The sequence below is a fragment of the Athene cunicularia genome (genome assembly GCF_003259725.1).
Source record: "Athene cunicularia isolate RWA chromosome 12 unlocalized genomic scaffold, athCun1 chr12_part1, whole genome shotgun sequence".
NCBI lineage: Eukaryota > Metazoa > Chordata > Aves > Strigiformes > Strigidae > Athene > Athene cunicularia.
The window spans coordinates 15,527,018-15,543,664 of NW_020799116.1; the positions used below are offsets into that span (position 1 = coordinate 15,527,018).

At 34.4% G+C, this 16,647-nt stretch overlaps 1 protein-coding gene across 1 annotated transcript in view; it reads right to left on the bottom strand.

Annotated features, from left to right (window-relative positions):
* Positions 1-16,647, bottom strand: part of CACNA2D3 (calcium voltage-gated channel auxiliary subunit alpha2delta 3) — a 466,439-nt gene that overhangs the window by 234,515 nt on the left and 215,277 nt on the right. Inside the window, exon 10 of the mRNA XM_026857568.1 lies at positions 3,476-3,565. Coding sequence (XP_026713369.1) covers positions 3,476-3,565 — 90 coding nt within the window. The remainder of the gene's footprint in view (positions 1-3,475; positions 3,566-16,647) is intronic.

Sequence of the window (16,647 nt, forward strand, 5' to 3'; positions counted from 1 at the left end):
GAGAGCCCCTGGTCCTAGTACTAAATCTTGAGCCTCATCCATGGTGAAGGTAGCTTGATTTGCTCATTGTATTTGTGACTGAAATATTTCTTTACAAAACTATCCTGATAAATAATAGGGAGAATAATAACTTCTCTAAAAAAATAGTTGGCATAGATCAATCTTTATTCTATCATCTGTTATTCATGAGTTGTGACTACTTTGTATTCTAAAAATCCAATGAGGTTATCTGGGATGCATATTAAATTTAAAGGTACATGATTTTTAAGACATCGGATCTCTTAGGGCTAGATAGGTGGCCTGGGAAATGTTAGGCAAAACCAGAAACAAGCCTGTTTTCATTACTCGAAGAAACTCATGTCAGAATACAGCTAAACTGCATCTTCAGTACTATAAAACTTTTTCCGACTTTCTTTACTAGTCCTTACTAAGCGTAGTAGTAGTGTAGTAAGTAGTAGTAGTAGTGTAGTAAGAATTTAATTTGAGAGACAGGAATTAAGTCCCTGAAAATTTTACACTGAAAGAAATGTATCTCAGTTTAAATAAGAGACACCAGTTTTCAAAAAGGTTCCTCTTTTCAAAGCCATACTTTGACCAGAGAGGAAGGGTGAATTGACTTCTAATGAAGTATCCCAGTCAACGTGCCAATGCATTGTTCAAACTGAGAATGATAAAGCAAACTAGTTCTGGATCTGAACTATCAAGCAGCAAGATAGGGGGTCTAAATTGTCAGCTCTACGTTTAGGCTCTTCTGTAATAGACACCTACATATAGCCTGAATATGTTACAGACGTTCAAGTAACATGAACAAGGCATTGATTTGTTTATTTTTTAAAACTTATCTCTAAATATTATAATTTCTTTTTCTTTTTAAAGCTGATATATATAGAGACACAGGCATATAAATATGTATTTCTGGATATGAAGTGTGAATCTCTCTCAAGGACAGTCTGTTCTTAGAAAGAAGCACATAGTGTATTTAGTTGGAAGTGTCCATCACTAACATCAACATTATACGATATTAACTACCACCATGATAACCAGATGAGAAGAAATTAGCTTCTATCTGTAGACAAACCAGAGTGCCTAAATACACAAGGAGTTACGTTCTCAGCACATCATCACCAGATATTTCGAAGACGACACTGATCATCTAAAAAAACATTGTCCATACATTTCAGCCCAATAATTTGGGCATCAAATCACTGTCTTGCATTTGAATCGCATTGCAACCTCTCTTTTTTGTTGCTTTGGAAACGCTTTTAAAAGCCTTTGAGTAATCTTGTTTGAAATACTCAAAGCAACAGTAGATCTTGCATAATCTATTTTAAAGGTTAATTAATGGTTAAAAGTCCATATGATTTTATCTCACAGGAATTTGATGTTGCTCTGCCTTTCTAGATGATACCTCCCCTCTTCACAAAAAAAAAAAAAAAAAAATCCTACACATAGAGGTTCTAAATCAGGATCAACTCACCTCTTCATTGATTTAGATAACTAAAAAGAATACAAACATAATCTTTAAATATCTTATTGTGTTTTTTTTAAGAAAGAGGAAGGTTTTCTGGAAGCACCAAAGCACTGTCAATAGCTGCTGATATTAACTTCAAATAAAGCTATAGAGAATGTTTTAATAGGCTGATGATGCTTACTCTTAACATCCAACCTCTTAGGAGGAGTCGGTCCTGTTGGAAGGTGTTTTTTTCACTTTTGCTGACTCACTAATGCACTTCTAATGTTACCAAGAAGATGCAAAGAACGAGGGTTTGGCCTCCTATTAAAAAGAGTGAACTTTGGGCAAGATGAAGCATTCTGAAAGAATCCACAGAAACGGAAGTTTTCATTTTTTGCCTTAGAAAATGATAAGTGGGGATTACACGTACCAGGTAATATTCCAGGTTTTAGAATGCTAATGTTCCGGGATAAGAGTTTAAGTTTTCTGTAGGACTCATTGATCACTGATCACTAATATTTCACCTTGGGGCTCTTGGCACTTAGGCACAAATGAGTGTTTGGGTTTTTTTCATCAGATTCCTGCTTTCCTCACTCTTGAGGCTAGCTGAAATACTTTACATTTGCCCCCATAGCATCTGCTCTGGCCTTTGACATACTTAGTGTTTTAGCCCTTCAAATGTCATTTGCTACATATATCCTGCTTAATTAACTTTGCTGTAGCTTTGTGATATAGTAGTTTACAGTTTTACAAGTGCTCATTAGTTTAGAGATCCCAGAGATCTGCTTGTAATTATTTATTTAAAAAAAAAAAATAAAAAATCTCTTTTACAGAAACCCTGTATCTAAACTGATAGTAACAGAGGTTGTAAGCAATGGATTTAATCCTACCACATTACATAGAGTTTTCATTCATAATATCATGATAAGTATTTGATGGTGCATTTTATTTTCATTGGTTTTCTCCCTCATACTAATTATCTTTCATTACTACTACTGTTCACTTTTCTCCTTTCTTTTCTTGTTTTTCCAATATACATTCCCAAGAAAGTATATAGTCAGCTGAATCAAAATGTTGCTAAAATTGTTCTTTGCTGAAGTAGCTAGCATGACAATGTATTTCACCTTTGCCAGAAATGACAAAAAAACCCTCTCTGAAATATGCTACATAAAATCATTTCATGATAACTACTAAGACTGATGTGCACCTTTGTGGAAAAGGATTTCAGGCAAAGACAATGGGTCTGACTTTAATTAAAATATCCTTTGAAGGACAATTTCTTGGACAAATAAGAATGCTACACTGATTTTATGTGGAGTTTGGAAGGGAAACTAGATGCCCTGCACTAGATTATTTCTATGATCATGGTGTTCATCTTTTAGAGACTGCATTCCTGTCCATAGACATTATTCACAGGAATGTTATCAGAAAGTTAGCCTCACGTTTTTGGCAGATAAATATTTAAAATAATATTAATACCTCTGAGCTGGTTAGACAAAGCTTTACATTTCTCCCTCTATCTTATCAGGCACAAAAGTGTTCAAATAACTTATTTTATATAAGCTATAATTGTCATGCTAGAAGTCAAACCAACGAACAATCATTTCAGGACTCTAAGTGTGTTTTCTCAAAGTGTTTATGAACATACAAATTCCTGTTATTCCTAAAATGTTAGTCCTTCCAAAGAAAAACAGAGCAATCTGTAGTGTGAAATTTGCATTTTACCCTAGTATCGTTTAACACCTAGAACAGCTACTGAAATAAACCTTATTTAATATACACATGTATATGTAGGTGTATATAGACAGACACAAAATATATTAATATAAAAGCTACACATAGAAAAATGTAAATTTGCTTCTATCTTTCACCACACAGATTATATACCATGTTGCTCTATAGATAATATTTTACAATCATCATATTTTTGAGTGATTTGTAATTTATTATCTTAAAATTGCCAGTAATTGCTAAATGGCAACAAAGGTTTCAGCAGCATAAATCTGAAAAGCATTAACTTACTTCATTGAGCATGTTGAACGCTTCATTTAAAGCAATGTCCAGCATTCCAATTCCTTTTGCAAAAAGTTTGTCAAGGTGTTCCCTGAAATGCTGAAACATGAACAAGATTTTATTTGTCAGCATATTGTTACAAGATACATGTTGACACCAATGATTAAGGATTCCTGAATTCTTCTTTAGACCTACTTCTTAAATGACTACATACACCCATTCATAAAACAAAGTAATTCCTGGTTAATCCTTTTGATTCTTGAAGTCACACTAAACTAAGGAAGCGTTAGAACAATAATAATGTTAAGGTATCACAAGATAAGCATTTGGCTAGTTATTCAATCAAATAATTTTCCTTTGGTTTTTTGTTTCTTTGTTTTGGATTTCTATTCAGGGATATCTGTATCTTCTTTTTAATTCACATAGTAATTTTCATATTCTTTCTAACTATTCGGTTTCTAGGTTTTGGGGATCTGCTACTTAACAAAAATAATTCTTTTTGAAATTTAGCTTTGGGATTCAATTTTTTATTATGATCTGTCCCTAAAAAATGGTAGAATGTAATCATTAGGCTATTACAGTTGAAATGCAGTTTATCAATGTCAATATCATATTTAGATTGATAAAGAACTACTCTACACAACAAGACAGACAAGGTTAACCACCTGCTAGCTATACATGACTATCTTCAGTATTATGTTGCATTGTCACACTTAAACCCAATTTTTTTCAGTTTTAAATGGCTCATCAATTATGCATTGCCATGCTTGTTGGCCATGCCAACAGATTGGATTTTATAACTAGCAGTTCTTAGAGGCTGACAGGTCAGAATTCATCCTATATTTTCCTATTCCTAAATATTTGTTATTTCTCCAGATATCTTGGAAATATGACAAATTTTACAAATTTAACACATAAAAAATATAGGACTACTATATAATATGTACATTAAATTGTAATTTTTTAGAGGAGATGTAAGTTATGAAGTACTAAGTAGCACATTTTCAAAACAATGTTAGCACTACTTAGCAAAAATAAAATGTTCAGAGGAGAAACAAATTCTCTTAGGTTTATAAGAAAGAGCAATATATCATTAAAAACACTATAACGAACCATGCTATCATAAAGAGACACTGTACGCAACATCAATAAGTACTTCACTCCCTTGATTTTCTATGATGCAAACATTTTTTTTTTTTAATTTCATAAAATAAAAAGATATTCTAGTAGTATATTGGAAGGCAGAGAACTTCCTGTTTCATTACCAAATTTCAGTAAGTTTAAACAGGAAAATTTACATCCTAGACTCCAGGCAATTCTGAAGCCACAAAAAAAGAGTTCAAAACAATTGTTCAAAAAAATTGTTCAAAACAATTACTTCATAGTGACCTAGTAAATGTGGTTCGTCGAAGCTCAATACTTTGTACAGACAAAATGTACAGTCTTGTTTGTCTAAACAAGTAGGGATACAGCTACACTGCAAAATGGTTCTTCTTTCCCCCAACTTAAACATAGCTAACTTAAGTAAATACAAGCATCTCCGTAGTGCTAGTAATTACTGTTTTAAATACATTTTAAAATATAATCATTAATTTGTACGAAGAAAATGAAGACATGTGGTGGGAAACAGCAAGGGAGGCAGTGCTTTTGTGAGAATTATTTCGGTCGCCACAACTGGATAAAAAAGTTATCCCAATAGGTTAGAGAGAGAAAAAAGTTTTATTTATCACTCTATTGGTTTTAAAGCGTTATTATAGACGAGAAAACCAAATCAAACTCATCATCTTTGTAGAAAAATTAAACTACTACTGTCCCTTGAACTGTGCCTTTCATAATTTTTGCAAGTAATAATTAAAGTAATAATTAAAGAATGAATACAAAATACCCAAATATTCAATAAATGCATCAATCTCTTGATATTCTGTATCCATTACAAAAGTGTATCTGAAATTTAGGCCCAAACTGATCAAAAGCCACATCGACATATTCTTGATTTCAACTAACATGGCTTGGAAATTAAGAATGGCAACGCGAATATGGCAGTTTCCTATACAAGGGCTACTTCAACTGTCAGCAGCACAGCACAGCACAGTACATTCCATCACTATTTCAAAAAATAGTGACTGACCAGCAGTCAGATTCAGAGACTACTAACGTCTCAAAGACTTCAGTCCTCGGAGTTACTTTAATACATACAGCCATCAGTCCGTATACAAAAGGATTAACTACAGCGCAGGACTATTACTGTCATTAAAGCTTTTCAGAAACTCAGAAAATACAACTGCTTTTCATTAAATATGTAAAATGCCTATGAATTTAAAATTGTTCATTGGAAATCTTCAAAACCTAAAATACATCATGCTTATAAAATTCTCCAGGAAACATTAGCAAAACCAGTTTTACATATAGCTGATATTTTTAAAGTATTGTTAACAGTTAAAAAATATGGAAAACAAGCAGTTTACTATTGTTTTATCAATGCCAAAGCCAATTTCTTAACATCAAAATTATGTGTTGACCAGACGTTTTCTATCTGCTAAGGCTCACAGCCCGTCTCTCCCAGATACCTGGTACCAAGGTTAGTTTACAGTTATCACAGATGCTTCCCTGCTAACACAGGGATTCACTCTGAAACTGAGTTCTCTGAAAATTGGTAAAACCAAATTTTTTGTACTTGAAATAAATTTCTAATCTTACCTTTTCATAAATCAGATATGTTTAAATATATATTTACTACCAATCATATTTCTCGTTGGAATACATTACTGGTTCATAATTAAATTGGAATTATTTTGTTATAAAAACCCACAATAATTTATAAAATCTCTGAACATTTCAGAGACAAGTACTGTGGAATGTTAATTACAATGCATATACATTATGAAGTATGAACATACAGTATAAACAGATTACCAAAAATTACTAGTAAATGGTATAAGCTCTATTGTATTAATCCTGTTCACATGATCGGCCAGGAGAACAATTATTTTCTCATGCCATAGCTATATATATGCATATATATATATATATATATATACAGGTTCTGGGAAATACACTGTTGATGTATGAAGAAATATAATAGTGATGTTTGTTTGATACGAAACAGTAGAGATGTTACACATCGATTTCATACCCTATGAATTTTATCAAATCAATATTTTCTGCCTTCAGGCCTTAGAGTGAACAGAAGCTACAAATGGTGATTCTGCAAAAGGATTAAATAACTAAAATGTATGTGTGGTTTGGTCTTTCTTTGTCTGGAGGAGGTTTATGGGGGGTTTTGATTTGTTTTTTAAACCAAGACCATTCTTTGTCTTGTCTGTTTTTTTTTGAGAATTTCAGCACTTTGTGTGTCCACCGTAAAAATCACACAGCAACATGCAAATTAACATTTCTTTGTTTCCCTTTTTATCAGACCAGATGCCCTGGATGTGTAGCATTAATTGGATCCATGCCAAAAGAAATCATGTTTCATTTTACAGGCAGCACAAAGAATAGCTGCCTCAGATTGTTCACTCTACATCTAGCTGAGGCTGTTTATTATTAAATAATCAAAAATGTACTGTTGTACTTTCATTGTTTTACCCTCTTAAAGAGTGATACCTTATTCCGACTTCAAAGTCAGACACAACTATTGACACAACTATTATCTGTTATGCTATTGTTTTAAGGAAAATTTATAAGAAAAAAATCCAGATATCCCAAACCTCATTTTCTCCTACTTCACATGTCCAGTCCATACAGCAATGCCCTGCCACTCATGCTATAGTGCCCTCTTTGTTACTGGAAAAGACATTTTTTAAAGCATTATATTCTTTGTGTATGAGAAAGAGAGTTTCAAACTAGTACCCCTCTCAAAATTTCTCTACAACTTGCCCACATGCATCTCCAACTTCCACTCAGTAATTTAATCCCTTACAACAGCTCTGCAAAAAAAGAAAAGTGTATTTCAACCCTACTAGTAGTGAAAAAATCTCCAGGCAGGACATAAACGACTGAAACATCAATTTAAAGAAAAAGTGATTTTGAAATGAAGTAACAAACACCTCAATTGCACTTTCAGTAACTTTCAGAAATCACACAGATCCCAGAAAGCAGGAGTCCCCTGCTCTTAATGAGTCAAAAAGCATCATTTAACCTTTACATCTTAAATAGCTCTTCTAAGTAATAAACTAAGAAGTTTAATAAATAAACTAATTGCACAACAAATAATATTGGTTCATCTCAGTTTCTCTCTACTGTCCTATTAGAGCCCTTGTAGATTAATATCTGAGTTTCCTAGAGTGTGAATTGGATATCTGTCCAACTGTGTGCACAAACATCCACGTGCAACTGTGTGCCTAATTTCCATGTGCAATTAGCAGAATGTGCAATATCTAATTGTGGACTCAAATACCTAATTGACATGCATAATGTTGGTAATTCTGAATGCAAATTAGGCACACAATTATGACAATCAGACTCTGATGTCTGATTACAAAATTACAGGGCCAGAGCTCAACAGGAGGAGTTATGTCTTGTTACAGTGAGGAACTATAGATGTGTTCAGCTGTGGAAGTATCTATGATCCTTTTAGAGTGGCTGAAAAACAGAAGCCAAAGAGAGTGAGGATACCAATCCACCTGTCCACGTCAGCCAGAACAAGGTCTTTGCCCATATCTACAAGGGTCCAAACCAGAACATCAGCAGTATATACACTTGGTCTTGTACCCTTGCATGTTGCTGATCCTTGTCTGTTTATAAACACAATCCACTGCCAAAACCACAAAGTCAGAGTGATCCTGACATCTGATAATAATCCATGTATGCAAATCAAACAGGTTCTTTCCTTTTTAAACTTTGTAAAGTTTGTTAGGACTCTTTAAGTCAGAAGCAAACCAACAAATACATCTGATGGACCTAGAATCAGAAAATGGGTTCTTGTCCTAGGTGTAGTTACAGAAATGCCTGCTTGAGGAACATACCAAACAGGGTATACTGACAGTTTTTCCAAAGATGAAAAATAATATTCACACACCCATTTCTGCTTAAAAGTCACGTGGCCCAACTTGACTTGGACTATTTCAGAACTTAAATGAAGAGGAACACGGAAAGATTTTTAATGGCCTTCATATTCTATGTTTCATGGGACAGTTATACAGAATAATAAAATCACACCACTGTTGCATATGGCTTTGGCATAACTGAACAAGAGGATAAATTTAGAACCATTTATCATGACTGAACTTGGAGTTTCTCTTATAATGAGATTATTGAAAGAATTTCATGGCACACCCAGGTGTAGTCACCTTTTCTAGCTTCACAGCAAAATCAGTAACTGTAGGAACTTTGGACAATATTTGGTTAGACAATTACACTAAATTTTCAGACTTCAGGGCCTAGGGTAAAATTGTCTGACAAAATATGATAGCAAGTGGTATTTCTGTTACTTTTTTCCAATTGCCTATTTTTGATTTATTGGGGTTTGATAATTAATACATTTAAATAATTCAAGTTAAATAATTTATTTCAACAAAACTGTGCTTGGTGATTACATTTATGATTTTGCAAAGATTCAGAGCACTTTTCCATGATGTGGAACATCGAAGAATTTAGTCTGTATACAGGTGAGAATCTCATGTTCCTTTCCTAATTTCAGGTCATTGCAGTCAATTTAAAAACTCTTCTCAGACAAAGGCCAGAAAACTATAAAAACTTAATTTTTCCTTCATGGCAGGTTCCCAAAATGACACACTGATTTACCTAGCCTATAGTAAAGATGAAGAATAATTTACTGATTTGAAGACAACACTAAAGGTGTCTCTTTTTATCGGTCTTTGATTTTACAGGCTGTTCTAATGGCTTCACAAAGTTTACCCTCTGAGATTATAAAAACTGACTGGTATCTATAACCACAACAAGACAAATTTTTACATTTTGAAAGTGAACAGAACCTGGTCACACACCCAAAAAACAAGGAAGAGTCATGCATCTGTGCAACAGACAGGGACTTTTTTTGGCCTCCATAACAATAATTTAAGGATACTCCACAACCTTCAAGGTTTTACCCTTTTTGAACAAGAAAAAGAAGTACAGCCACCTTCATTTAATGTCTGAGGAAACAAACACCTCTGAAAGCAAGTAATATACATTAAAACAGAGAATGGACTTCCAATTCTCAAATGCCAGATAAGTGCCATAACAACCATGCCATCTTAGACATATAGAAAAAAGAGTGAACAAGTTGTCAGCTAACATAATCCCTAATGCCTGGGATTCGTGTTTTGGTATAGCTACTTTTAACATCAGCAAACATTCACAGAATTCCACTGACGGATTTTTCCTTAGCATCATGACAAAGCTGGTCACAGCAGTGGTGTGCTTGGCTCAAGTTTTAACTGGCACACAGTCTACAGGACTTCACAGGCTGTTTTAATGCATCTTAGCATGAGGACACCACACAGTCACAAATAGAGATACATCACCCAGTAAGTTCAGCTTGCTATGTCTTATAGCAGATCCGGAAGACCTGAAAACCGGTTTGCCTTTGCATTATATTTCTCTAGAACTGACAAGATGAAAGTACCCTGGTAGCAAGTTTACAGTTGTAAACCTCTGACCAAACCAAGTCCCCATCTCTTATTTTTCCTATTTACCTGGCTAAACCAGCCAACCAGCATCTTTTTTTTTTTTTTTTTTTTTTTTTTTTTTCTATTTTAGGGCTTCTAAATTAATTAATGGAGTTATGCCCAAATTCCTATTTCTACAGTTTTCAGCATTTTTATTACAACCAAAGTTTTGATTTTCTTCTTATTAAGGCAATACACTCTACAATAGTCCCACTATCCTGTACAGATACATTTTATTGTAAGTTCCCTGTGATTCCCAAAAATAAGGTATCATTTATGAGTAGGAATACCCAAATTAGATGGGATTACAGGACCATGGATTCAAGCCGAAACATACATAAATAAAAGCATTTTCCAGTGATTCTAAAGACAGAAGTAAAAGTTCACAACTGATACATGCAGCAGTTTATACAGTTACACTGGAAAACTATGATATTTGTTATTAATTGTCCGATGAGGGTGAGCTTCCTACAGAAAAGTATAGTTAATGGGTTCAATATTCCTCCAGATTTCTCTGTTAGTTTTCGTGCAATTTTTTGCTACTTCTAGTAGTAGTTCATTCATGCTCCAAACATAACTCTAAATGTTCCTGAGACGTACTTGACAAAGATTTATCAGATTTGTGAAGATCAAGTACATCAGCATATAAACCAGAAAAAAAAATCATGTGTCACAGGAAGTTTATCTTCATTTCCTAACGGTTGATAAATGTGCATTCACATCTGTAAAACGTATTTAACCCTCATCCCGTTGAAAATCCATTGCAAGGGGAATTACAGGTTAGCTTGCTGGTGATGATTATCCAACCAATTGTGTTCCCTAGCATCTTGTGTTGATAGAATGGAATTTTTTCAGGAAAACAATGCTGAACAAAGTGCTCAAGATTCAATATACTCTTGTTAAGTAAATTAGTTGCCTGGGGCTGCAATAGAAATCTTCAGACCAAATTTCAGTGGTCTGGGGCTAGCTGAAAGTATTGGGGGTCTAAAATGGCTAGCCATTTCAGTGAGACTTTAAATTTGTGGGTTTTTAAAAGCTAAGCAATACAGTCAACAATCATTTTTGGAAATCTGAAGAGGCGGATAGATAAATATACACCTAAGTAATTTGCCTAAATAAAATTCAATACGCAAAATTTGTATTTACCAACTTCTTATTGGCAATTTCACTCAGCTTCACTGCTGAATCAGTCTTCTAGTTATGTAATTTCTGGTAATTGCATACAAAAATAAAAGCTCATTGGAAGTTATACACTACAACCGCCTATTTTTGTCATTCTAATGTATGCAGGGGTAAGTTCTTGATTTAGTTTGGAGTTACTATGCCTATCTGTGCATCTAGAAGATGATATATATCATCTGGAAACGTTTACAGAGAAATGTCCTCAACCCATATATAGTACATTAAAACAACATATAAAAGAGGAATGTATATTGTAATATTGTTACTTTAAATCTGGAGTTACATTAAATCAGATTGTCATCCGATTCCTTTGGGGTAGGTAAATTGTAACATGGAGTTTCTCAGTTTCTCAAAGATGAAAACCTCTTGGCCCAAGAAAAGTAGTATTAAAATAGGCAGTTCCACATGTTTGTAATTTGTGGAGAAAGTGCAGATGGTGACAGGAGAGTGTCTGAATTATTTCCCACTCTTTTTAAAATTTGTATATAGCAAATTGATACACTTCAAGGTAGCAGCTGTTTAATGCTAATGCCAAATTATAAATTAGTCTGGTAAAATTCAAATAGATGTTACATATTTTATATTATAATACTAGACAACATTTATGATCACAGATTAATTTCAACCCCATTTATACTACCCAATATAATTATAGATTTAATTTTTGTGATAAATGAAACTTGGAAGCAAGTTTTGTAAATTAGGGATAGCTTACAACATTTGGAGAATATGTCCCCACATATCTGAACTGAACCTTCAATGCGGTATGTGCCAACAGAAAAATTTTATGTCAGATGCTATGCTACGAAAAATTTTAGAAAAAAGTGGATGCAACTTGATGCCTGCCATATCACCTGAAATTATAATTATTCTTAAACGAAATTATTCTCATATGGTAAAAATGAAAGCAGAAACACTGTATGTTGGAAGAAATATAGTACTGGGATGTCTACTTCGTATCTTAGTAAAATTGGTGGCACATATATTAACACCACTAACATCACTGTCAGATTTGAAGTTGTAAGTTTGTCTTTTATAAAGAACTAAACTAGACTTGGTTCAATAAGGTTTCTCAAAGGTTTTCTGAAGTTGTATCTGACAGAAATTCAAGGTGCAATTAGATTACAAGCTACCCATAACATAAGATTTTACAGAATCAACAATTTTGCAGAAAAAAAAACCCAACTTGATCAAAACGTGGAAATTTCTAAATATATTATGCTAGCATCTCTTCCTTATAGATTGTTCTAGCAGTAAAAAAAATAAACAAAGATTTACAACTCAAGACTGTATTACTTGGCTGTTCTTGAAGCTGGTAGGGAACAGGTTTAGATGCTTAAAATCATCACTTCTTTAAATGTATCGTCACTCTTTGTTAAAGAAAAGCATGTTACTTGATCAACATGCTGGAGATTCAGGGCAGAAAAACTGTTTTCTTCAACCTTCATTCCCTTCCCTTAACAAAAATGCATGAATATGTTAAATGTTTTAATGCTTAATTCTATTAAACTTGATGTCCCTTAAAAATCTACTGTAATGCACCAGACAGGTATTTATTAGTGTTTTAATCAAGGAGTGCTTTTAATCAAGTGACCCCTACAGGTATAATGAGGCTTGTTCAAAAAAAGAAAAATCCTGTCTTCACGGCCTTCACTATGCCAATCACTGTGAAATCCGTACCAGTCTTCAAAACATGCATTTGGCTAAGTTGAAAGTTGCAAAGGTAAAAGTACTCATGTTATGTTTTATTTTGTGTCTAACTGCTCTCTTTACTTAACAGAACAGCGCAGGATCAGGACGTAACATGTAAGTGACTTGTCACCATTACTAAAATGGCTGTGAGGAGACCTAAAACATTGACTACAGGGCTAGGGAAGTAATAACTTAAGCAAAGATGCAACCAGAAAACAGATTGCACATTGCAGAGGAAACAAATGCAGCTTCATCACTACTGCCTGGGTTGTCATTCAAAGAGAAATGCCACTTCCTTGCTCTGCATGCACTTTGTGCAGCTTTACCCCAGTGCCAGGCCCACGTTCTACCTGAAAAACAGAGAGAGAAATGGCAGGGAGGGGTGTGGGGTATGTGGGGTTTCTAATATATTTCCTGACACTTGGAACAGAAAACTCAGCCACATGACTCGAGGGAGAGTGTTACTACAGAGTGGATGTAAGAGGGTTACAATGCTTTAAATGCTTTTTCATACTTTAATGAGAGTGGATTTTTTGCTTTTAGGTAAGAAGTTCCCACACTGTGGTCCAGTAAAAAAAAAAAAAAAAGTGGTCTAGAGCCAATGTGTGCAACTAACACTGTGTTTACAATACTATTTCCTTCCCAAAAAGAGTTGTGGAGAAAGGGGGAAAAAAAAAATAAATGCAAAAGTCACACTGTTTCACTGAGAAAATATGTAAACCAGACACCACATAGCTTTTTTTTTTTCTTCTTTCTCCCAAGACTAATTGGATTTTCCGAATGTCTCTTTCTCTGGAAACCTGTTACATTCCCTGCACATTATGAAGAAGAATTTCTGCAACCCATCCCTGAACGTGAAAGACCAATGTTCATTTACTACCCGTAATCCCATTGACTAGTCAGCACCAACACCGTTAAGCATTCATTTCCCAGGCTGCTATAAACCCTAAGGCTGAAGCAGTTTCCTGTAGTCTACCGAAAAGAATCCTTATGCTCCATTCCCTGAAGATGCTCCCAGGTTTCCTCTTACCTAGACAGGCTATGTATGGGAATATAAGAGGCTCTGGCCATAGCCCAACTGCCTGAGGCAGCAGACTGCTGCGGGTGGCAAACGAAACTATTTTCCTTATGCCTACATCTTGGAATGTACTTGAACTGCTGCAGCTGTGCAAGAGGTCAGGATGAGTGGGGCAGTGTTGTGCTGGCAGAAGGGAACTCTCTCGGCAGAAGTAAACACCCCACCCAGCTCTCTCAAAAAAAGAGGACCTTTCCCCAAGTCCAGCCCTGGACCATCTGCCACAAGTTAGTATAATTTAACCCTATTTATTCTGCTGAGAACCCCGATTGCCCTTTACCTCACTACAAATGAAGTACAAGTGATAAGGACAGCCCAATCTAGATCTCCTTTTTCCATTTCTTTGGTTTGTCAAAGTTTAGAGATTAAAGAAAACTCAATTCAAAGAAAGACATTCAGCACGTTTGACATCCTCAGAGTAGAAAGATTCCATCTGAAAACATCTGAGCCTTTTATAAAGACAGCAAAGTAGTTTCTCAATAAATACTTTCAAGACAAATGTAGATTGGGGTACTGATCCTGTGAAAGCAATTTTTATTTGGGAGTTATTGAAACAGCTGCCTTCCTCACGAGATAAAAGTTCCAGTCAAACATCTCAGAGTAATTTCTTATCTCTGCTTCTAAGAACTGTGTTTATTTGCTACATGTGATGTCAGATGAACCCAGAAAGATGCAGTTAGCAAGAACTGGGGTGTGCATCTGTGTATGCTGGAAGGGGGGTGGGGGGTGGTGTGTCATTTAATCATAATGTCTGATATTGGCACTCATGTATTATGGTTTTTAAAAAAGAGAGTGAGAGAGGGAGAAATAGACTGTCATAATGGTAGAAATTAAAGTTTACTAAGTTTAAATTAATAGCTTGGTGAAACTGTTTTAATGAACGCTTTCAGCAACAAATGTTGCATTAAGAAAAACCTGTCCTTGGTAAGGCTGGGTGTGTATACAGCAATATGAATAAGTGGTAGAACGAACCGTTAAAAATTCAGTCCCTGCAATCATCAGCAACGTACAACTCCTCTTTACACATAAGGCAAAACAGCAATATGAAATACTATTACAGCAATTTCCAGTTGTTTCTGTTTAAACTTAGCTTATGGGAGTAAATATTTGCTAGCTAAAGAAAAAAAATGTTCTAATGTATTTTAAAACGCCTGTATTTATTTGATGCTAATAGACCTTATACTGGTAGTAACAGATATGATCACCCTTGCTACCATTCATTTGAGAAGAATATTTGACATTAAAAGACAAAAAATAGAAACTTCTAGAAGGAATATATAGTTACATCTTCAGACCTACACTGGACTTCCGAAAAATCGGGCATAAGTACAAACTGAAACAATGGCATATATTTTAAAACATTGCCAGTCAATCACTTGCTCTACTTTGCCAATAGAGAAAATTAATGTTATATGTTGATAACGTTTGAAAAAATACATATTACAGTGTCCTTGGTGATATTTTTTTTGTTTCTATTTTATCATTTAATAAACAAAAGAGTTATTATTACCAGTGAACATGCAAAGGAGTATTTAACTTGTGAGACTCGTTCAGAAAAGTGTAATTTCATCTACTTTCATGTGATAGTACAATGGACACTTGGCAATTACACAGAAAAAAACCACAGGAGAAGTCTGGTATATCTGTCAGATTTACAGAAATGAAAGTAACAGCCCAAATGAGTGAGTTCTTACGATGAGTTCCAAAACGCAGCTAAATGCTCCAATAGCTCTTGACCAGTTTTGGAATGTGCATAGTAACAACATTTTAAGACATCTTTTCTCTATGGACCTGACCAAAAGACCAAGTTTATCCAAGATAAACTTTTCCAGGAAATTCAGTCAGTCTTTGACAGGGCTCCCAGGTAATTTTGCCGTGTCAGTATTATTCAGATCACTCAGTATCAGCTCTTACAACAATATCAGACAATTCAGAGAGCTGTTTGTGACTATGAATTCAGAAGCATGATAACCGAATTACTCATTTACGATTAAGTGGATGTCCATCTCCTTGACAATCTTTACTTTGAGTTATACTCGAGACAATGGCACTTTTGCATCTTCCAGCATTTAGGCAAATAAATTATTAACTTCATTACACAAACCAGAAAAATAATATAAATTCACAGAAGTTAAGAAATTAATTAAGATTGACAAAGTCATAGTATATAAAAATACACAGAATTATTACATGGTACCTATCTCAAAGTTATCCTCTAGTTTTGACCTTTCAAGGAAAGAACAATAAGTAGCTCACTAATATGAAAAACTGAGGGGGGAAAAGTCATATTTCGTTATTCTCCAAAACCTTGGATGTGTTATTCAATTTATAGGCAAAATAAAGCACAAAGAAACACTAGAAATAAATAGAAATAGTTATTTAGCTAACTAGAAATTAAATTTATTGTTAATCTAGAGAACAAAGTATGAAATTGTACTTTGCTATTTTGAATAATTGAGCACAATCTGAGCATCATCTGGGTGGCATAAAAACTTTTTGATCAATTAAATTAAACCAAATCTGACATTAAGTAACATATGGGTATACAGGAACCTGCACTTTGATCAGCTGCAGTGTGATGGAAAGGTTAACAGTAGGATTAATTCCAGACAGTACATCTGGGC